The sequence below is a fragment of the Dermacentor variabilis genome, chromosome 6 (genome assembly GCF_050947875.1).
Source record: "Dermacentor variabilis isolate Ectoservices chromosome 6, ASM5094787v1, whole genome shotgun sequence".
Taxonomy (NCBI): domain Eukaryota; kingdom Metazoa; phylum Arthropoda; class Arachnida; order Ixodida; family Ixodidae; genus Dermacentor; species Dermacentor variabilis.
In genome coordinates this window covers 163080382-163103452 of record NC_134573.1, presented here as the reverse complement: position 1 = coordinate 163103452, position 23071 = coordinate 163080382, and the positions used below count along the sequence as shown (strand labels likewise).

The following is a 23071-nucleotide window of genomic DNA, read 5'->3' as shown; positions in this document are numbered from 1 at the left end:
CTAAGTCTCTAAATCGTCAGAGAGACATGCCTATTTGACACATTGCAGTAATACTTTTGTTGTTTCCCGCGCCAGCGGCAGACATGAACAACGTCCAAGGATTTTGGTTCTTCAAAACGTTGTTGAGTCCAGTTGCTCAAAAATAAAGATCATATAATTTTATTAATAATAATATTTGGGGTTTTACGTGCCAAAACCACTTTCTGATTATGAGGCGCGCCGTAGTGGAGGACTCCGGAAATTTTGACCACCTGGGGTTCTTTAACGTGCACCTAAATCTAAGTACACGGGTGTTATCTCATTTCGCCCCCATCGAAATGCGGCCGCCGTGTATAATTTTATTAGCTATCGGTACCAAGGTGCTTTGTAAATAGGCTAACAAGCTGCTTTCTTCCGCAGGCAGTCTTTATTTCTGACATACTTTTCTGCCTCGCAGAGATGTCAGTGGAGTCCTAGCCCGGGCTCAGCGGTGGTGTTTTACCTGGGTAAGTTTGCTGCTGGTTGCGCGCAAATAAACACTCCACAAGGAGTGCACATTATTTTTGTAATAGATAGCAAATTAAAAGAAAAGAAAGAACAGAAATACAATATCACTTTGGCAGCATCGATGACCTACTGCGGGAGCTCTGGTGCTTCCTTCGGCAATGGCACCTTTTGTCGAGTCGGAGAGTACGCTGACATCATCTCCAGCACTTTCTTGTAGAGGTGGTCTTTTGCTTTGATGCTCCATCCAAAGTCCACGTGCGTGAAGCCATTGACAGGCACTTTGTAATTGAGGACCACATTTGGCAGTTTGTTAGAAAGGTCCCGTACATCCCTTGGTGTTGCCAGCACGTCGCCGTCACTCCAGTAGAGTGCCACTCTGGCTGTGACACTGCTTAAGTCGTATGCCGGCGGCCATGGCTACTGACGTGAACACATGAAGACAAGAAGAAACATTTGGTCAGAAGAAAGTGGTGCAGCTGTCAAGAACAAAGTGCGTTACAGACGTTTCTTTTTTTCTTGCGCGGGCGCTTTGCCTAAAGTAAACGAAACAAACAAGCTCATTCACATCTCCGGAATGTCATCGCCATGGATGTTTCAGTCTAAGAACAACAAACGGCTCGAATGTGGCTGGACGTCTAACGTGGTTAAGGGGGCTGACAGCGTTTAGGCAAGAAGGTGGTTGCAGCCCCTGCTCGAATCACGGGCGTGTCGCGCGAAAGCAGTTGACGTCTTTTGGTTTTCCGATCGAAAGGCCTGGTAAACATCTGGTGTAATTCCCAGCCTTGCTTTCGCAACAGAAAAAATAACATGATGGCCCGTTACATTAAGCGAAACATTGCTAAAAGTCAATGAAGCTGTTAGAATTTACTGCCAAAAATAGATTACTGAGATTAAAGAAACACTATATATCCAACACACAATTGAAATAACTGTATAGTCATTCACTAAAGCCATGTAGTAAATGTGCACGTACCTTTCCGTACTTAGCGATGTTTCTGACATGTCCCCAGTCATATTTTTGCAAGCGGTTGGACTTGACTAGCTGCAATTCAAATATAGCGTGCACTATTACTAATTGCGATTATCCTTGCATCAGCGATTTCTACACTTCTTACACTGCTGTAATTTAAATAGGTGTCATTATGTTTACATTTACTATCTAAGCAACGCAGACATGTACTGATTAAAGCAGCTGCAGCAGTATGCAAGAAAAGAAACCTTACCTGCGCAAAGTGATTGATGTTCCGTACAGAAGTTCCAGAGGGAGCATTTGCCAGGTATACAGGAAGTCTCGTCTGTGTCAAGCGCAGTCCAAGCAGTTAGTGGCGCCAAAAAGTGTAAACCTGCTTTAATTGTTCCTGTTTAAACTATGTCTTTGTGAGAGCGATAGGGTCGCTCATGAAAAGTCGTATGCGAATAGATAATTATCTACTTCTACCGTACAAAAGACAGTTGGGGCACGAAATTCCACGCTTTCTTGTTCTATGTATCTCCAAACTTCATATCTCTGGTTGGCTATTTACATCATAAGAGTGATCTTAGCTAACATTCAATATACCATTTGTGGGATTTCAGAAACACTTTGTGCAACAGCGTTGCGATATGCCCAAATCTGCAAAGTTTAACACTAGTCTATTGCGCATTTTTCGCACGCTGAGGAGCAACAAGTGGAGTAAGTTAATTTGCAGCCTTCTACAACGACATCTCTAATTGTCCTCGTGTTGCTTTGGGATATTAAATTTCACAACTCACTCTGCAGAATTTTACGCAAGATCCAAAACTTGATCAATTGAAGAGGGATTGTTTTTCTCTTGTGTATTATTTGACATAAAGCTCGTGTATTCTAGGAGTCAATATACGTTGTGGGGAAGCTCGGCTTCTTGAATGTGTGCGCACATGCCACAAATTCACCGACTCTCTCTCTCTCTATCCCAAGGGTAGGTTAGCCAACCAGACATTTTTCTTTATAAGATCACTGCCTTCTCTCTTTCTTTTCTCAGTCTGCCTCGGATTTTTCACTGAGCAAGGCACTTTTGTCCAGTCCTCATAGCATTCCGGCACTCCAGCTGAATGCGCTTTCAAAATAGGCGTAGTTCCGTTTTCACGCAAGAATGTCTTTGTCTTCGGGAAGGGTAAACACAACTTAGATGCATAAAGGGGTTTGGGGTGCATGAGACGATTGCTTCTCACGCGTAATGACACAGCAGATGACTAACAAGATCGCCATGATGTGAGGGTATATTACTAAGTGATACTAAGCATGCTGCGCTGGAGCGAGTATATTGTGCATTGTTACTTCTAACAGGCAACTTGTGAGTACTGAGATATTCACTACTGATATCAGTTACCTTGTGAAATTTCATTGCCCACTATTACGATGCTTGTCTTTTTAAAAAGAAAGCTCAATGCCGCGTCCACGCTTTCTTCATTTGTTGACGTCCTCGGACTTTCTCACTACAAGTCATCGTTTGTGGAAAAGGGACTGTAATAAAAACAATAGTGCAGCTCTAAATTGCACAGCGCTTCATCCTTTTTTTTGCCGGTAACTTATACAGTAAACTGCAATAATAAACTGTAAATGATGATGTCGATTTGTCGCTGGTATCAACTTTCGCCAATGGGCAAGGACAGTTCTAACGTTCTTCAGTGCATTATAGTGGCCATTGGAAAGTAACAACCAGCATGCTTTTTCCTTAAGCTTTGGCAACATATCTGGTCGCGTCATTGCCTCCGCGAAGTTGCGACCAAGTGCGTAACCTATAAAACGTCATTTGCTGAGGGTATCGTAAGAAACACTTCAATACATCTCACTGCAGGATTGTCATCTTTAAATAATATCTTTTTTTTCCTCTGTAGTCCTTTATGAAGGAGCAAGTCTGATCAGGCGTAATTTATAGAATGAAAAATGGGCGTACCTTGTTCCACTCTATTGGAAACCCTCCATTAAAGCTGTAGAATGCCGTGATGCAGAGTGTATTTTGTTTAATGCTGCCACAAGATAGTTTTTTTATTTTATTAAAAATGGCTCCTTCTTTCTCAACAACGGCCCCGTTGAACAGGAATTGAAAGAATCTCTGAAATTATATAGAGTGCAATCTTGTTAAGACGAACTCAGTTAACCCGAATTCCCGCATATAACGAACAAGATAGGAACCTTTGTTTGGTTTCCCATAGACTCAATGCAAAAAAAAAGAAGAACCGCTTAAGACGAACCGCATCAGACGTACTCTTCGGTTAAGACGAACATTTGGAGTGGCCGCCACCGCTACCGATCCTGGAAGCTAGGGTGGCTTTGGCGCACATTTTATTTATTTATTTTACCCGCCGTGGTTGCTCAGTGGCTATGGTGTTGGGCTGCTGAGCACGAGGTCGCGGGATCGAATCCCGGCCACGGCGGCCGCATTTCGATGGAGGCGAAATGCGAAAACACCGGTGCGCTTAGATTTAGGCGCACGTTAAAGAACCCCAGGTGGTCAAAATTTCCGGAGTCCTCCACTACGGTGTGCCTCATAATCAGAAAGTGGTTTTGGCACGTAAAACCACAAATATTATTATTATTATTATTATTATTATTATTTATTTATTTATTTTCAAATACTGCAGCCCTATTCAGGGCTATTGCAGGAGTGGAGTATAACAATACGCAAGAAACAACAACAACAACCGCAAAAAAAGGGCAGTTGAACACGATAGATAAAGAAAGGAACAGCGATCTTATCACTCTAGTGCTTCTACAGAATCGGACAGTGCCGATTCACGAACAGAACCGGGTAACTCGTTCCAACAGTCGACAACCCTCGGGAAATAACTGTGCTTGAACGTGCTAGTGCGCGCAAAGAAAGGCTTTAGGTTGAGGGTGTGACAACGTCTAGTTGGAAGAGCACTGGCATACGAAAATGTAATCATCAGCGGATAGACGACAACATGAGTGAATAATTGCATGTAATTGTTTCATGGAATCCATATGACGCCTTGTGCATAGAGCGAATAAATTCAAGGAACTCATTGCGGATGAGGGCGAAAAATCACAATCGTAGCGATGACAAATGAAACGAGCAGCCTTCCTTTGCACCGATTCAACTTTGTTAATGTGGCAAACTTTATACAGGTTCCAGACGCATGAAGCGTGCTCTTAGACAGGACGAATGAGGGTTTTATGCATCGGTAATTTAGTGTGTTTTGGCGATTTACATAATGTTCGTCTCAAGTAACCTAATTTTCTTAGTTCTATAGATGTAATGTGATCCATGCTGGGACCATTGCATGTTGTGCTTTAATATAACTCCAAGGTGTTTGTACACTTGTGCCCGGGGAACTATTGCGTTATTGAAAGCGTACACATGCTGTGAAGGAAAATGGTGGTTTGTAAACGACACTACTACGGTTTTTTTGAAAGTTAATGCGCATCTGCCAGTCCATACACCAGGTGCAAAATCTTTTGAAGGAATCCTGAAGTAAGGCGTGATCGCTAGGAGAAGAAATTACCTGGTATAGCATGCAGTCGTCGGCATAAAGACGGAATTTTGATCTAATATTGTTAGGAAGGTCATCTATAAATATTAAACATAACAAGCGTCCCAGAACAGAGCCTTGTGGAACACCTGATGTTACATTTACAGTTGAGGACGAAGTGGAATTATAGGAAACGAATTGAGAGTGAGAGTTAAGCGAGAGCCCATGGACACAGGTGAAAACAAGAGGAGGAAACGAAAGAGCTAGCGCCGAAGCTTTCGGGTCTCGGTGCTCCTAGACGCTTACACTGTCCTTATCGCAGATCGTACTCAAGACAGGGCTCGCGCGGTGCGCCATACGCAGCGACCACCGGAGTGGAACGCCCCCTTGTAAACATTCGCTTACTAACTAAATTGACAAGCATGGTGTCAGTGCGCACAGGCAAACATGAACACATCATACTCAATGACAGCGGACGATTATGTTCAAATTGATGGCGAACGGAATTGTGGCAGCAGCAGCGAGCGAAGTGACCTTCGTGCTGTCTATCGCTTCAACGGAAACTGAGCGGCGAGAACACAGCGCATGGAGAGCCATCGGCCCCACCTATACTGTGCCCCCAAAGCAGATCACTCAACAAAAGCCTACGAGACCGCGCGCGGCCTAAGTACAACGCCCCCCTCCCCGCTGCCACGCCTGCGACGGAATGGGTGCGCTTGCTCCACCTCCCTCCCCCCCCTCACTTTTTTTCTTGCACACGCAAGATTGAACCGCCATCGTCGGCTCACCGTCGCACGCTTTCATTGGTACACACAGCATATGGCGCGCGAGGACGATGTTATCAGGAGACGAACCCGGTACGTCCGTATCGCAAACATAACCTGTACCAACTGCTAGTGGAGGCCAACCCAGCGCACCTTGGCCTAGATTCCTCCTCTGCGACGCTTCACCTCATTTTTGCTTCCCCGCCTCGCTCAACGTCACCTAGATATTCCTCTAGGTGGCGTTGCTTTGCCGCGCGCTCTTTCGTACTTTCGCTAGCTCGGAGCTAGCACTAATGACCTGCGAGGCGGTAGACGCCTGCTTGAACTCCCTAGTGAGCTTTTTCCAGCAGCACGAAGGCACAGAAGGATTTTTACTGTCAGTAGGCAAGATGAAGTCGTTTGTGGCTGCTCGCCGATTTGCATAGAAGCGACAAACATCCATCCTGGACTGGATCAAACCAAGCAAGACTACCATTTGAAGACAGTTTTCTATTACGTTCAGCTAAATAAATCTTTCTATGTCATATTTTTTTCTGCCGTTGTAAGTATACTTCATTTACCGTGTTGAAGCAAGATATTTGGACGCACCTGGTCATGTTGTCAATTATTGCTCTTATACAACGAACTTCTGATAAGCCGAACAAATTTTCATGGTGCCAATGGGTTCGCCTTTAAGGGAGCCTACTGTAGAAAACAAGAACGACTGATTGCCGATTACGGGGCTAGGCACGACTCAGGTGTGGCTTCATTTCAACTTTCTCTGCCAGCAGAAATTTATTTCAGCCTCTTTTGTCAAAGAGCGCCTGTTATTTCTTCAAATACTCCAACCAAACTGAATATCTTGAAATTAACAGTATAAAATGTGGTCTCTTCATTGTACATACGCTAGGAAAAATGTCAACAGCTCACTGAATAGGAAATATTAAGGGCCACTGAAACCAACGGTGCCTTACGGTACGTCGTAGGCCTGACGAGTTTACAGACGTCTCATACTGTGATAATGAAGTTTTGCATAAATACAAGGAAGCTGGCCATGAAAGGTTCTTTTCCGCTACATATAGCTTTGTATTTCTTTTCACTCTGTCTAAATTGGTTTTACTATACTGACTTTTGCACATGTTGCTTCACTGTAGCCACTTGTAGCTGGTCTTAAAAGTCGTGATAAAAGAACTGACCATTTAAATTTTGTACGAAATTTACTAGAGCGAAATCTACCTATGCGATTGTTCAGCTGCCATGAGAATCATTGGTTGTCCATGGTTTTGTCTAACACTCGTGTTTGTAACTACAAAGATTCATGCGGCTTTGTATTTATCCTTTTTAAAGCTGCACGTTAAAGATTCACTGGTGGTCAAAATTAATGCGGAGTTCCCCACTACGGCGAGCCTCATAATCAAATCGTGGTTTGGCACCTAAGACCCAAGAATGCAATTAAACTTTAAAGCTATCATTTTTTTTTCTAAGCACACGAAAGGGGCAAGTTTCTGTGCACATGCATATTCATTGCGAATTGTTGCGTTTATAAGAAACTAATTGATGTTTTTTTACTGTGATCGATTTGCAGAGTAAGGAAGCCACTTGAAGCCAGAAGGGCAATGTTTCGGCAAATGAACGTACTACCTATTGTTCCCACGCTGTCGTAAGCGTCCTACCTGCAGCTCCCGCAGACACTCTACCGAGACAGTTCCCTCTAGTAATATTTCTAGGAAATCCTGTGGAATTGATCACGCTCAGTAACTAAGTGGTGAAAATCAGGGGTAAATGCAGCATCGTTAGATATAAGCTGCTCGAGCTACTCAGATTCGGCGCGTTTCATACTGTGCTTGCAGCCGGGCCATTAGGAGTGTTCGCATTGAAGAAAGCGTGCTAAAGATTTTACAGCGGCGTCACCTACGCTCGCTTCATGGTTACGATCGTCTATTATTTTCACTTGCCAGATAGTGCCGCTTTTAATTATGTTTTACCATTTATCCGTTGGTTTTTTCGGTCTTATTTTCATGGCGATCACTATTTCGGTTTCGCGGAAGACGAGCTCAGGTTATGGGATATTTAGCCAGTGTCGTTGAAAAACGCGGCCTTTCTTTATTAGAGGCAGGCGCTGTATGTAATGCGTTCTTCTGGAATTGAATTGTCATCATTTTCTGTCTGGTTGTTGTCTAACGCACACTTTAATGCCAGCAGCGTAGTTCGACCGATGACTGTCAATCGTGCTAAGCACTATCACCATCATGGATATCTTCGATCCTTAAGTTTTGTTGGTACAAGTTTACCTAATAAAGCGCTCTCTTTTTCTAAAGCTTGATCTTGGCTTGCCATCTTCCTTGCGTATACAGGTAAAGCATACTCACCGTCAGCGGATTCGAGAACGGAACAAAGTATTTCAGGATCGCTGTCAAATGTCCCAAGAATGCTACTGGTGCGAAAGCGTTGAATAGTAGAATCTGGAAGAACGGGCGGAGAATAAGTACACCGAGTGTCGCAAAAATAGGAGTGTGATTTGCGCATGATTAGTTTAGCTAAACCATTGGCTGATTTGTGCTTAACGTTTACACACAGGTATAGTTTTGTGGTGGGTCCACCCTATTACACGTTTTCGGACATTACTTGCCTATTTCGTTCACTATAAGTCCTAAGTGCGCAGCGTATGCCGCGACGCACACTAAAAGCACTCGAATTTGCTGCCCCCAAACGCTGGGAATATCTCTCACCGCTATAGCGGAACGCGCCTTTGACTGCAGTGGCAACAGATGGCACCAACGTGGTCAGAGCGTATTGTTGGGCTAATTCATTCATTGTGTTAACAAACGGTGCCAGAGAACACGAGAAACAAGCAAGGATACCGAGGAAACCAAAAGATGTACTCGCAACTGAAGGTTGATTTCTTGATCGATCACAATAAATGCTGGTTGACAAACAATAAACTGAAGATACACAGCAGTACAAGTACTCAGCGAAACAAGCGTACTGCATGTTCATACCAGATCCCAAGAGGAAGCATACATCCTTGACATATGTGTGCTAAGAGAAGGCGTGACAGAGATCATGCTGACACAAATTTCCCCTAGCCTTTTTATCTGAAGAACTTCCATTATCTCTTTAGTCGGCCGATCAGCAGATCTGCATAGAACGCTAGTCTGCCGTGTCTTGTATGGACACGCAGTGGGCTTGTTTCAGTTTTTACTTGTTCTGATGCGTATGTTCGTGTTATTGCCTGTAAGCCAGCATTCATTCTACGTGATCAATAATAAACTTTTAATCTTGTGAATTATTCGGTCTCCTTGTTTATCCATTGTGTTCTATGGCGCCATTTTGCTGCCCCCATTCCGTTGCAGCAAACTTAACATTTCTTTAGTGGCTTCGCCGCATACGACGCGCACTTCCGTGGTATTGTGAAAGAAACAAACAACTAATGCTCGCAAACGTCTTTGAAAATGTGATGGCATAAGCGGCCTGGCCGTGCTGGAAAAAGATTTCATTCTATTCTTTTCTTTAGACGCCTGAAGAATGCAATCTATTTCTTTTTAGTTCTTTTAACCTCGCTCAATGTGAACCTACTTTAGCGGTGGCTCCTTGATATGGACTTTACGGTATTTTTCCGTGTTTCTTGTAATCTGTCAACAAAATCACCGGGCTCCGAGTCACCCTCCCTTATTTCGACATATTTGCCTTTATCTTATCGGTCGACCATGTTCAAAAGTCTTAAATGACGCCCATGTTCTGAAATACGTTCTCTTTTGCTTTATGTTAGACCACCCTTGTGCCTATATTTCATGGAAACCAGTTGGCGTAGCTATGGTATCATAGGGCGCTCACCTTCTTGTTGTACTCTGGTTTCGACGCAAGCAGCCCGAACATGATCGCTGTTCCTTGAGACCACCCGACGTACAACAATGCTTCTTGCTGCGTCACGTTCAATACGGTGTCTATTTGATCAGGTAGGTCGTAGCTAATCATTTCATCTAAGCTATAGAGAAAAGATTCAGGATGTTAAGGTGTAGTATTTCAGTGCCTAACCGCGGGAATGTGCAGAATAAGGTTCATTGGAGGGTGTGTTGTTGCATTAGAATGTTTCCTGCAAATTGTTAACAAGGTGGAAGCGCGAAACATCTAAACAAAGAATAGTGAAAATCCGCGAACTAGTTCGCTTAACCTCTAGCACTGACACAAAATTGACTGCTTGCGGAAATAAATTCAAAAGAAACTCGAAGAGAACAAATCTGAACTCAGAATCTCGTATATGCACTTCAGTATTATCCAAGGCTCTGTGAGGTCAAGCAGCCCAGATGCATTACAATTAACAAGCCACTGGAAGCAGAATAATGCAAACTGACATATTATCCCGCGTAACTTCTCCTCTATAGATTCACGTGATTAGGAGTCTATTTTAGTCGTTATTTTTCTGTATTCAGTGCACCTAGATTAAAATTACAACTACATGTGAGACGCAAGAAATTTGAAGCGATCGAGCGGTACAGAAAAGGCGAACGTGCTTGTTTTGAAGTGAACTCAAAAGAACTGGTCATCAGAGCCATTTTCGACATGTGTGCAAGAGAGGGGAAAGAAGAGTCCTAAGAACCGTCAGTAGTAGTTTGTTTTGATAAAAGCATGATGGTTACCTGAAATCCCAAAATTCCCGGCTGCTCTTCTTGAGGTGAAGGTGGCTGGAATATCTGGTGCCTCTCACGTTGGTTAACCAGACATCGTAGCCGTTGTCTGCTAGGATGAATCCTAAGTGCAGTGTTCAGAATAGAAATTTGATCACAAGCGTAAATTTGTTTAGCTTTTGGGTAAATTTTTCCTAATTCAATAGCACACGATGCTGTCCAACTTGCTCGTGATCCATTGAAACAACGTGGTAAATCCTGCAACACAGTGGTATGCATTGCCAAATGCTGCAGACTTATCACAAGCGACTTACACGTAGGAAATAAGGTACAAGTGCTTGAAAGTACCAGCACAAACGTATGAGGACCTCCAGGTCGCATTCGTATTCGGTTTGTTCAAACGACGCTACAAATTACAGACCAATCACGAAGGATAAGGATATGTGAAAAATGTTAGTTCTTGTTTTTTCTCTTACTCAAACAAACAAACAAACAAACAAACAAACAAACAAACAAACAAACAAACAAACAAACAAACAAACAAACAAACAAACAAACAAACAAACAAACAAACAAACAAACAAACAAAAACAAAAAAACAAACAAACAAACAAGCAAGCAAGCAAGCAAGCAAGCAAACAAACAAACTAAAAAGAGCGCTGACTACTCCCAAGAGAAATTTGTTAGAATTCTGTTGCGGATCCCACACGAAAAAGGCATGGGCTATACCTTCTTACCAAGGCTCTGATCAGGCATATTCACCACAAAGTCCGCGCTGCTCCCTTGAAGGCCGCACATCAAAATAACGGCAGGCTTGCGATCAAACTGAACACTTCGTTCAGTGCGTCCCGCGGGTATTCTTTGCATCATAAGGACGTAGGAATCTCGGGTCGTGACATTGTGCTCCTCCACGGGATATCCTTTGCCGGCTATTAGCTGCGACTGGAAGTGTAACGGCGTGGTTTCCATCAATGCCAAGTTTTTGACACTTTCTCACTGAGTGTTTCTATTGTGCCATTCTTATGATGATTAGGAGAAAACATAGCCGACATGATACAGTTAGAAATCTTGACTGAAACAGCGTGATTATTACTCCTATGCTTTCCGTCAGAAATTGAGCTGTGGCGAGGAGGTAAAGCTCTTCAGTGTTTTCCCGATTATTTTCTCTTAGCGCAAGGAGCCCCCTTATCTTGTAACTTCTACATTTCCATTAAACATAACTGATTTGCTATGTATTTTTTCTGGCTTAATAGACAGTTTCTTCGAATTGTTGAGACTAACAAAAGATAGAGCCCTTGGGTTTCTTCTCGTTCAGCAACGAAATAAGTGCCACTATGCGTGTTCTCCTACAGGGTGATGAGTTCACAGAAATACGTTTCTGACACGTTTCTTTAACAAATGAACTTGTGGTTTCTATCGCAAATATAAGCAATTAAGCTATTACAACTGTATAAACAACGCATCAACGCGATGAATGGAATTCTTCGAAAAAGGAGCACGAAAAAGCGCTGAGACAACGGGGACGGCAAGGCGGGAGTGATTCGTCGCGGCGTCTCCCTTGTCGTGTTACTTTTTTTTTGCTAATGTTTTCGTATTCATAAAAATATAACAACTCTCCCAGCGTTGCTAAGGTTTCAATTAGGTCATATTGTACGACAATCAGAAAAAGTAATAATAATAAAAAGTACAGCAATGTTCAGAACGCTTACCGTATTTTTGTTGCTGTCTGGATCGGTCGTAAGGAACGCTTCGTTCGATGTGCAATACGAAGCTAAATATAGAAGTAGGACGCCAATAAGACATCTTCTTTCCATTTCGAGGTGAGCCTAAACTTCAGATCGCAATTTCGTCTCTTCTCAGCTTGATTAGTGAATTTCTTGTAATACTGCACCCAGGAATCCCGACTCGATGTTTGATTGAAAGGAGCCGAAGTAACGGTGACTATAACTATATCAACTTCACTTCACGTTTTGCTTTTCTGTCAACATATAGACGGTCCAATGAGCGAGACGTAGCGTACGCCTTTACCGTTTCAGTTTGCAGCCGCACAGAAAGGCACGCATAATGTCCATAGGCAAAGGGCGTCATCACGAAATTTCTATACTCTGTTGGGTTTTGTCGTCTAAGCAAAGCATACGCTTATGCTATTGTCGTGTCCTCCGACGACATGAACGCGAAAGGGCCTTTGGAATAATAGCGCTCGTTTCGGCGTCTCTTGTTGCAGTTGTCGTGCTCCACGCCCGACTCGCACATGCTCGCGTTTAAGTTAAAACACCTGGCTTTGATGAAAGCTGTTTTAGTAGCGGCGTCATTAGGCTCCTTTCAGAAATAAGTTAGCATGAAAAAGAAAGGAGACGCTTCATATTACATATTCGTAGGTTATTACTTTCTTAAATTTGTTTTTTTTATACATTAGGGTCATCTCTTAGAGGATCCTCCATTTTTGCTGCAGCGCATGCCTTGGAATCTTGCTTCTTTTTGTGAGAATGTATGTGACGCTTACCTGTATTGTACACGTACCTGCAGTCGTTTTCACAATTTATTTATACAACACTCGATCAAAAGGCCAGAACAATATGTGGCAGGATTTTAATACATTTACTAGAGAGTTTACAGTTAAACAATATCAAGTTTCCTGTGGATTGCCCAAGTAACTATCACGAGAAGGGAGTGGTAAGAGCCTTAGATGCTGCCCCACGTCGTGGAGGAAGGGAATAGTTAGCCAGAAAAGAACGATGTGATGCTTGGAAAAGGCAATGGTTTAAGTTTGTATGAGAGATGAATGAGAAAGGGGAGACAACAACAACAACTACAAAAGAAGGATGTATTGGTACAGATTGATGTTGCATACCTTCTCTGTGGCCTCTCATCATACATGAACGACGTAATCGTTTCGACAATTTTGAGTAGGGAAAAGCAAGCACATCTTAAGGCGCAAGTGTACAGTTGCAGCTGTGCAATGCGGATACCTACGTATTTTTTACTCAGTTGATTCTTAAAACATGACATGCACGACTTTATTTAGGTGTATTGTTTCATTGTTTCCACAATTTTTTTGTAAAGGTGTTTCCATGCCGTGATGCTCCAGCCGAAATCCAGATGCGTGAAGCCCCGCATGGGCACTTTGTACGTGAGTACAACATTAGGCAGCCTACGGATTAAGCGTTCTATGTCGCGGGGAGTTGTGAGAACGTCTCCGTCGGCCCAGTAGATAGCCACCGGTGCTGTGACTTTTCTCAGATCGTACAACGGCGGACTCGGCTGAAATGAAGGACATGCTGACATGAGACAACGAATGACAATCCCTGTCTTAGCATTCGTTATAGCGGGCCAGCAAAATCAGGTAGCGTAAGCGCAGTGGAAATCATTTTTCAATAATCTTCAATAATCCACTTTTCTTCGTAAACAAGCAGCGTGTACCAGCAGTTGAGCATAGTTCCGTGTATACCCACACGCAACTATACGCAACTATACGTATACGTATGCGATGCGTACAGCGTGTACTTTTTCTCCGTGCAGAATGCGTCGGTAACTTCAAGCGCTGCGCTGAATATATAAAAAAATTCTCTCATAAGATTCACTTGTCTATCAGTCGCGTTCGTTAATAATTTGTTCACTAAAAGCGCCTGTTCTTATCAATTGTTTCAACATAAAGAGAGAAAGATGGAAGAATGGGGAGAGGCAAAGAGGTTAACTAGAACAGCAAACTTCGTTTGCTACCCTGCAATCGGGAAATGGGAGAGGGTAAAAGATAAAAAACAAATAAAGAGAGAGAGGAATTTTTGTACATACCAAGACGTAGGCGGCAGTTTAATGACCTGCACTGCACGCGTGTCACGATATTCATGTCATGACCTTTCATTTATGTTCGAGATGCGCCCTTGTTATACTGTGCCAATTTTGGTACATACCAAGTTAACTAAACGACCGTGAGAGCGCCACGACGTAGGCGGATAGATAGATAGATAGATAGATAGATAGATAGATAGATAGATAGATAGATAGATAGATAGATAGATAGATAGATAGATAGATAGATAGATAGATAGATAGATAGATAGATAGATAGATAGATAGATAGATAGATAGATAGATAGATAGATAGATAGATAGATAGATAGATAGATAGATAGATAGATAGATAGATAGATAGATAGATAGATAGATAGATAGATAGATAGATAGATAGATAGATAGATAGATAGATAGATAGATAGATAGATAGATTTAATAAGCTATATTGTGAAAACAGGGCTTAAATAACGTAATTTAATCTCAAGGTAACGCTATGCTATGATTATATGTAAGTCACCCGCCGTGATTGCTCAGTGGCTATGGTGTTGGGCTGCTGAGCACGAGGTCGCGGGATCGAATCTCGGCCACGGCGGCCGCATTTCGATGGGGGCGAAATGCGAAAACACCCGTGGTACTTAGATTTAGGTGCACGTTAAAGAACCCCAGGTGGTCGAAATTTCCGGAGTCCTCCACTACGGCGTGCCTCATAATCAGAAAGTGGTTTTGGCATGTAAAACCCCATAATTTAATTAATCATATGTAAGTCATATAACTTTCCTCTTGTTTCTTCGGTGTCGAAGAAAAATAAAGGGTGAAGATAATTCTTCGTTCTCAAGCCAGGCTGAATTCATTTTATCGTGTCATTCTGACTATAGAGCATATGGGATACAGAAAGTGGCAGGAGTAATTTGGCGGCACAGTTTCGCCGTTTACTGCATGACAGTGATAGGCGGCAGTAAGCACGTTCGGTGCATAAAGTTCAGCGAAAAACGAACGCGCGTATTCACATGCGCCAACTGACAGATAGAGAACATAAAGCCTCTGGCACTGACGTGCACTTAGCCACGGCAGTAGTTAATAACAGCGCACATCGTCTCATCGATAACTTGCCACGCACTTTTGACCACACTTCGCTGCCGTCATCCCCCTCAGCCACTGTTTAGCGACTCGGTGGAGCGACAGCTGTTCGTTCACAGTAATCCAAGGGCACAGCGTTAGATTCGACGTCAAAATAACGGCAGCAGTAATGGCGTCTCAGCTGCTGCAGCGTTTGTCAAGTGTGCTTTCACCGTTTGAGCAGAATGGTACGGACTGAAAGGGATGAAAGCGATCTTGTCTTCAAAGAAATGGTTTTATTCGAGCGTGCTATTATGCTTTCGCGCAAGCATGTCCCTGAACTTTACGCAAGAACTGTAGATTACACACTTACTGATGTACAGTAATACTGACAGGTTGCTCGCACTTATTGTGGTAAATTCAGACTAGATTGCTGAAATTGACTTAGAGCTATAGTAATGCAATGTAGATTAGGTTAAAACAAACGCATCCTGGGCAAATAATGTAATATATTCAGCCTTTCAAGTGCGAAACAATGTCGCACAGGTGTACATACCTGACCATATACTCGTTTGTTCCTTTTTCGCCCCCAGTCAAATTTTCGAAATTCATTGGACTTGGTGATCTGCAAATTATAAGAGAACAATAAAACCAACGTATATGGTTCGGTGGGCAGCTTGCAGATCGGTTCGACCAATGCTGCGCTATCGGTCAACCATGGCTTACTTGCTTAACATTTGTGTGTCGAGAACCGACAATTACATGCAACTCTTGAGTGTCCGTGGGAAGAGATTGTAACAGTTGTTATTACAAGAAAAGTGTTAAACTACAATTGTGAAAGATATTGCGTGCACGTCGAAAGCTCCTGCTTATGCAGAAGTTCCTAGAGACTACAATCGTTCCACCGTCAGTCATAGAGATGATAAAGTGTCCATATCAACGTGTGTGCATTTGTCCTCCAAAACTCGTTCTATGTTACTCCACCAGGTGTGGTGATGAAAAAAAAAGCAGCACTTAGAGGGGAGAAACGGTAATTGTTGTCACCGTGTGGTTCATGCGCGTAAAATATTTAGCTCGGGAATGAACTGCTTTTGGTGAATTGGGAGCAATGCAGTACAATTTGTACAGAAGAGAATTTTGATCGTTACAAGAAAACAAGTAACCGAAAACAATTACAATTACTTCATTCATACATGTTATTGGTTACAGTTACCAGTTACCGCCCCATGAAAGTATTCGAGGAATTTACACAATAGTAATCGATAACTTCTACGTTATTTTCCTCCAAACGTTTATTAACACTGCATATCACCAGCAAACAGCACGATCTGCAGCCTTTCGCGCATTGCTTATGCGCACTAACAATAACTCCTAGAAAATTTCGTCGATCATAGTCCCTCTTATTGGTTGTGAGGACATAGACTGATAAGCTTCTCGAGGAGGAAACAGACGGAAAGAGAGTGAGCTTCGTCACTTCGCCCTATGTGTGCGCTAGGGGCAGGGCGGTGATGTATGCGCATCTTGCACGTAAGTTCGGGGTTTTTCAGCATCCGGGTCCTCTGTGACACGCAGCACTTCATTTTTGCTGAGGCTTGGTGAACAAGCTCCAGGTTAGGCCAATGAAAAGCTGAAAAAAGCAAATCGTCCGTATGTCATTTCCTTTATAACGCCCTAAGTGGCCTTCGCTATCGAGACATATCAGCACCTGTTGAATTAGTTGGCCAACATTTGGTGGTGCCTTTAAGATGAGTAAACAAGTACTGAGCTCCGGGGTTTGCCCGTCTGAACATTTGCGTTTAAGAGGCTGCTGCACGGCACGATCTAGGGGCGTTTTACTGTAGTTTTCGTCAAACTCGCGTTCCCGAAGTTAGGTTGCTTGTTATGTTTTGCCTCGTCAATAAAGTAACTGGTTACATGTGATTCGTTACTGAAAAAGGTAATTAAAATACAGTAAGCGTTACCAGGTAAACACAGTGATCGTTATCTTGCAGAATTACCATGAAATCTAACGAATTACAAGTAATTAATTACATCTAATTTGTTAGATGCAAGTCCGCTATAGAGTGAAGTAGAAGGTTCGCTCAGTGATCGTAGAAAATGCCTTGTCGGTATTCATATTGATTGTCCGAAATGACGTGTTTTTACAGCAGTCAAGTGCCAAATATTAAGCTGTCCTCACAACCCACACTGTGGTAACGTATCATTTGGCTTACAACTCCCACTTTTAAAACTCCTCAGTGCTGTACTTGAGACAAGCTACGAAACACTGTTTAATGCGCTTGGTTAGGATTGTCAAAGTGCAAATTGCCTTCACTCTCTCTCTCTTTCTCTCTCTCTACGTATCTCAAGTGGGCTCCTGAACAACACCTTTCAGTGTCGTGAAAGCTATTTCAATCATGGATCCGGGACCTCGAAGAGGTGCAAAGTAATGATAACGCTTTTCTCTCGCAGTTACCGCTAACTCGCCACTGAACCTTTTTTTAAAATTATGAGTCATATCAAATGAAAAGGAAAGGTAAAGTGCGTACTTCGCTCGACCAACTCAGCCTACCTGAGTCAAGTGAAGAACGTTGCGTACTGATGTTCCTGCGGGGTCATTTCCCAAGTACACTGGTAGCCTCGTCTGTGGAAGGTAAGGTGCGTGATGAGTGCTAAATACCCGGCGCGTTCAATTATATTCAAGATAGTACATAATGCTATACGTGTTATGTACCCTACATATGTATGTTGTATACTTTTCATCAATTTTCATTGTGCTATCGTACTCATTGTATGCCATCCTGTTATGCTCTCGTACGAGAGAGGCAATATCGTAGGCGATAAAAAATAAATAAAATACTATTCACATGGCTTGCTTTGCTCATTCACCCTTTCTTTGCACAGGTAATTGAATCGCTACGCTTATAGTTCACGGCAGTTTTCTTTTATAGATAATGTTGGTGAGGCATGCTGCATGTGAAGCTTGCTTTTACGAAGTGCCGTCGATGCGTTCGACGCTTGGTTATAGAGAGCGCGCTTCGGAAGCGAGAAGCATGGAAGAAATTTTCCTGCCTGCTCCTTTTTGTAGAGCGAAACAGAAATATTTATACTCTTCGAATTCGACGGTATATTCGTAGGGTGATAGCTTACACTTTGGACGGAAGGAACTTCAAATAATTAATTATTGGCAAGAGTTGCTTCAACTGAAAGATTACTAAAGCCGTTATTTTGCTGATGAAATTACCTCTAACGGGTACGGCATATTTAGAGCATACTTAAGCATTCATTTAGTGACTAGTTCATGCTAGAGCATCCAGATATATGCGTTGGAAGAGCCGTACGAAAGCACTAATTGCCGTTAAAGTCTTCAAAAAATGATTTCCTACGCGAAGTTTTACTCTTACAACGCTTCCCCTTTTCGGAGAAGCACTAACGTCTCCTTTTTCGCTAAGTGCATATGTAAAAAAAGAAAACAAAATAAAATATTTTCTGATATGAATGGTGACAAAAAGAAAAGTCATGCCAGCAAGGCACACGCAGCACAGTTATACAGTGTAAGCTGGAGGAGCGGCTCCATGGGGGCTCCCTAATTTTGTGACGGCAGCCCTTGCCCCCATATTTTCTGTCAGATAGGCGTGTTTTGTTAATTTCTTCGCACGGTGATTTCCATGTTACCTTGTTCATGTCGATGGGATATCCTCCGTTAATAAAGCGGAAGCTCGCATTGCAGAGGGGGCCCGGTTTGACACTTCTACAGGAACTTAGTCTCACTGCTTTCGACACGAGGCCGTGCCGTCCGAGGATTGTTCCCCCAAAGAAGAGTTCGGCAGCTTTCTGTAAAAGCAAAGACACACAAGTGCTTGCACTGACGATAAGAAACTATCTCAGCAACAAAGCAGCGTGTTTCTAATGTTCTTTTAGATTTTGGAAGCCGATCAGAGGAGCAGTTTCACGTGTTTCACTTGTTAAGAATGTTTGACGGAAGGGTTTGCGTCCCCTTTTAGTATAGTGTACTGTGCGCACCGCTAATAATTAGGATTCAAAACAATTTTAAGAATCTGTCGTGTGCCCACCTTATGCGAAAATGCATCGCAGGTGCTGACTTTACAAAAACTATTCAGCGTGATAAAAGGAAACAACATGGCGTGTAATATTTTTCGGTGCAAGATCGGTTTTTTTTTAAGAGGAAGATTTCTAGAAGAACACTCTAGTACTTGTCTGACCATGCCTGCTGCTGCCGCGTTGCGGAATAACTTACATACAGAATGGCACTTATATAACGATTTGGCTTATATGTAGCTCCATGTGTACAACATGCTGATGTCCCGGCTGTCGTCTCTGTTCTCTAGAGAATGAAGCAACGAAACAACAAACGCTATCTAAAAGTTCCCAACGCAACAAATGTAGGCTTTCAAGCTGCCAATTCCTTTCTGAAAGTGAGCTTTCTGCGTCTTCGTTACAGGGGTGTGGTGCGCCTACTCGGCCGAGTTCTTGCCGAATAAGATGGGCTTGTCCTAGAGATATAGTGCAATTTTTAACTGGACTTGTCGCGGAGATGGAGTCACTAAAAAAAAAAAAAGAAGGAAGAAAGCAAGTCAGGCCTGCGGGGCACACGCCGCACAGTCACAGCATGAGGTGCAGAGAAGCGGCTCCATAGGGGCTTCATTTTCGGCAACACGCGCTAGAGGGTCTTCACGGCGAAGTCTCTTTGCGAGAGAACAAACTGAACTGTCCGCCCACCGTCGGTGGCGAGCGGCGGCTTGTGCTGCTCTACGCATAGCGGTCTACTGAGCCCGACGTTGCCTGGTTGCAACCTCGCGCTTAGCTCGACGATTCGCTTCTTGGGCAGCGGGTCGTACCTTGCGAGGAGGCGCCACAACGAGTACCGAAGAGCAAAAGCAGGTATCGAGGAGACTACGCGGCTCCCTTGTCGCATCCCTCGACTCGTGCGTGATACGATGAAACTGCTGCATGTCGTGACACCTGGGGGAGTGCAACGCAATTACAATGCAATGTTTGCACGTATCGACGTTACGTGGCGTGCATCTCGCATCTAACATCGTGCGACAAATGGCACGATACGATGCTGATGCTGATGATGAAGGTTTATTGGCACCTCCTTGCAAACGGGGCAGTGGCGCATATGTTACATCTCTTGACACGTGTCATGATAGATGCAGCTGCTACATGTCAGGAGACCTGATGGAATACAACGCAACTGCAATGTAATGTTTGCACATGTGGACGCTACGAGGGGGGCATCTCGCATGTACGCCATGTAGAAGAAAAGACACCTATATCACATCTGATTAAATTAAGCAGGCTAAGTGTCTATTTGTCACCACCCGTTTCTGAGGGGATCCCAAAGATCATCATCGTCATCATCATCATCATCATTATCGTGACAAGTGGCTTGATACGATGCTGCTAGTAATGATGATAATTTGTTGGAATCCCCTTTGAAATGGGCGGATGACAAATAGTCACCTAGCCTGCTTGAGACAATCAGGCATACACGTTTTCATTCTATCATGTTTGTATACATCTCCGTATTCTTCCTTTTCTTCCTCAAAACGTCTCTATCCATTTCAGACGCAAATTAATTATCTCCAATGAAAATTTAGTTTCAGCGCATTTCTTGTCTCTTCCCCATCATGAAAATTAGAGCTGGATAACGAATTAATAGTTTGCAATTCTTCAGTCAGCTTTGCCATGTTTTCAAACTGTGGATCGACACCATGTGAAAACTCGATGCTGAAACGTGAGATATTAGAAATTTATATGTTTCGTGTCTGGCGTACTTGTAAGAAACCTATCCAGCCACTCGAAAAATATGCTTGGCGTAACACATTGCTAGAAACAATGAAAGAAGTGAACCAGTTACATGATTACTTACTGACACTGCGCGCGAACACCCAGACGTCTACCTTACAACTCGTTCTACTAAAAACACTTACACATATTATTCAACTTTCAGGTCAGGCTCATTCAGAAATGCTTCGATATGTATGGGACATATTTTATCTACAATTATTTTGATCACTGCTTTTTCTTTCGATACACTATCTTGGTGTACACAATTGTGTACACAGTCCCTGAAGAGGCTATCTACTTTGTACCACTACCTATGCAACTGCTACACGGTGTGCTACTTGGTACAATAAAACACAATTAGAATGCCCAGCCCGCACGTATCGATGATACGCGACTGCATCCCACATCGCGCGACTCCTCCCGCGCTAGGACGCTTATATAGAGCTTGTTTTTACAGCAGCTAGCAAGCGCTGGCTTGGCGCAGTGGTAGAGTAGCTGACTCCCACGCACAGTGACCGCGTTTGATCCCGGCGGGAACTGGGTATCTTATCATTCCGGGCGATAGTTGTGACGGACACCAGCAACTGCGGCGGACAACCTCGCCAACCCAAACTATAAACCCAGGCTATAGGAATGAGCCCATAACAGCTTACGCTGTAAAATTGCCGATCCCGTAGACAGTTTGGTTCCCGCTCGCGTAGTTCACGTGGGTCACATGATGAGGGGCTCTGAATTTTGCTTATTTTCGGTTAGACACGCAATTGCTATGATGCTAAACGCGTTGCTGAAGATGGGCAGCTTCATAGCGTTTAATAGCTGCTGCACGAGGGTTTCGTTTGGCATAGATTTCAAAATGTGTGTCGGATGCATATAGCTTCTTGGTGAATCAACAAATCGATAAATTAGCCAAATAACATATGCGGTAAGAAGATATATAGGCGGAAATTTTATATGCTAAGCATTTATTTGCGAACATTTGCCACTTTGACAGTATCTATCTATCTAGCCGCCTACGTCTTGGTGCTCTCATGGTCGTTTCGTTAACTTGGCATGTACTACAATTGGCATAGCATTAGAAGAGTGTATGACGAACATAAATGATAGGTCATGATATTATGAATGTCATGACATGCATGTCATGTAGGTCATGAAACAGCTGCCTACGTGTTGGTGTTCTCATGGTCGTTTCGTTAACTTGGTAGTCTCCCTGCACAGTGCTTTGCATAACATCGATTCCCACAGGGCGTGGAATCTGCCGGCTGTTTTGAAGAAGGCAACACAAAGGGCTGTAGACCGCCGGCTTCCTAGCATTGTGTTTAAGGCTGCCAATGAATGTGTAGTGGAGAAAAGCTTACTTACTATGGTAGAATGTGGCATATTAATCCATTTCTTTACCGGGGCCGTCATGTGGCCCATAAAAACGGTCGGTGCCATAGCGTGGAAGAACTTAACCTAGGAATGTGGGTGCAAAAACATAAAGGAAGAAAACAAGATCACATCACATGTGTAGGCATGCACTTCCTCAGTTACACTGTACTTTTATTGAAGGAATCATTGCGTAATTTTAGATAGCTTTGCTGCCAGTCACCTAGAGCTCCTCTTGCTTTGCCAGTAGCGTTTTGTAGTCATATCAGTAAAATAAATTCCAACATTGATCATTCGCGCAGCTGGGAAATGGGCAGATATCTTGGTTTCTAGGGGTCTCCAAATTTCTTGACGCACAAGGCTGACTTAGTGATCTGCTGAATAAGGTCCACCGCCGTACATAGATATCTCGCCTAGAAATTATTAATTACCCCTGCTTTTCTCCAGTTCTGCATACTCTGCACCGCGCAAATACATCGGCGCACCTAGTTTTCTTACACCCCAGACGCGCTTTCCTTACCAGCTGACTTTCTCATAGTTAAACAAAAACGAAAACGAAAAACATCTGCTATGTTTAGCTCAAAAAAAAGGGGGGGGGGGGGTCTTGCTATATATACATGTGCTATGTGTCACTGTGTGCTATATAGGTGTGTTACGAGCCTGCTGCTATGTGCCGAAACAATTCGACTCCTTCGATTTCATTTCATCTATAATATTGCTTGCCCGGCGTGTGATCATCAATGCACACTTTATAAA

At 43.2% G+C, this 23071-nt stretch overlaps 2 protein-coding genes across 2 annotated transcripts in view; one reads left to right on the top strand and one right to left on the bottom strand.

Annotated features, from left to right (window-relative positions):
- Positions 1 to 612: 612 nt before the first annotated feature.
- On the bottom strand, positions 613 to 11275 carry LOC142586347 (lipase lipl-5-like). The gene is made up of 8 exons (XM_075697597.1): positions 11044 to 11275; positions 10319 to 10433; positions 9516 to 9666; positions 8051 to 8143; positions 3402 to 3560; positions 1710 to 1781; positions 1454 to 1528; positions 613 to 903 (listed from the first exon to the last, which is right to left on the bottom strand). The coding sequence occupies exons 1-8, from the start codon at positions 11273 to 11275 to the stop codon at positions 613 to 615; spliced, it is 1188 nt and encodes a 395-aa protein (XP_075553712.1).
- Positions 11276 to 12096: 821 nt separating this feature from the next.
- LOC142585640 (palmitoyltransferase ZDHHC20-B-like) overlaps positions 12097 to 23071 on the top strand; it is a 55727-nt gene continuing 44752 nt past the window's right edge. The window contains exons 1-2 of the mRNA XM_075696560.1: positions 12097 to 12126; positions 13370 to 13432. Coding sequence (XP_075552675.1) covers positions 13406 to 13432 — 27 coding nt within the window. The 5' untranslated portion in view covers positions 12097 to 12126; positions 13370 to 13405. The remainder of the gene's footprint in view (positions 12127 to 13369; positions 13433 to 23071) is intronic.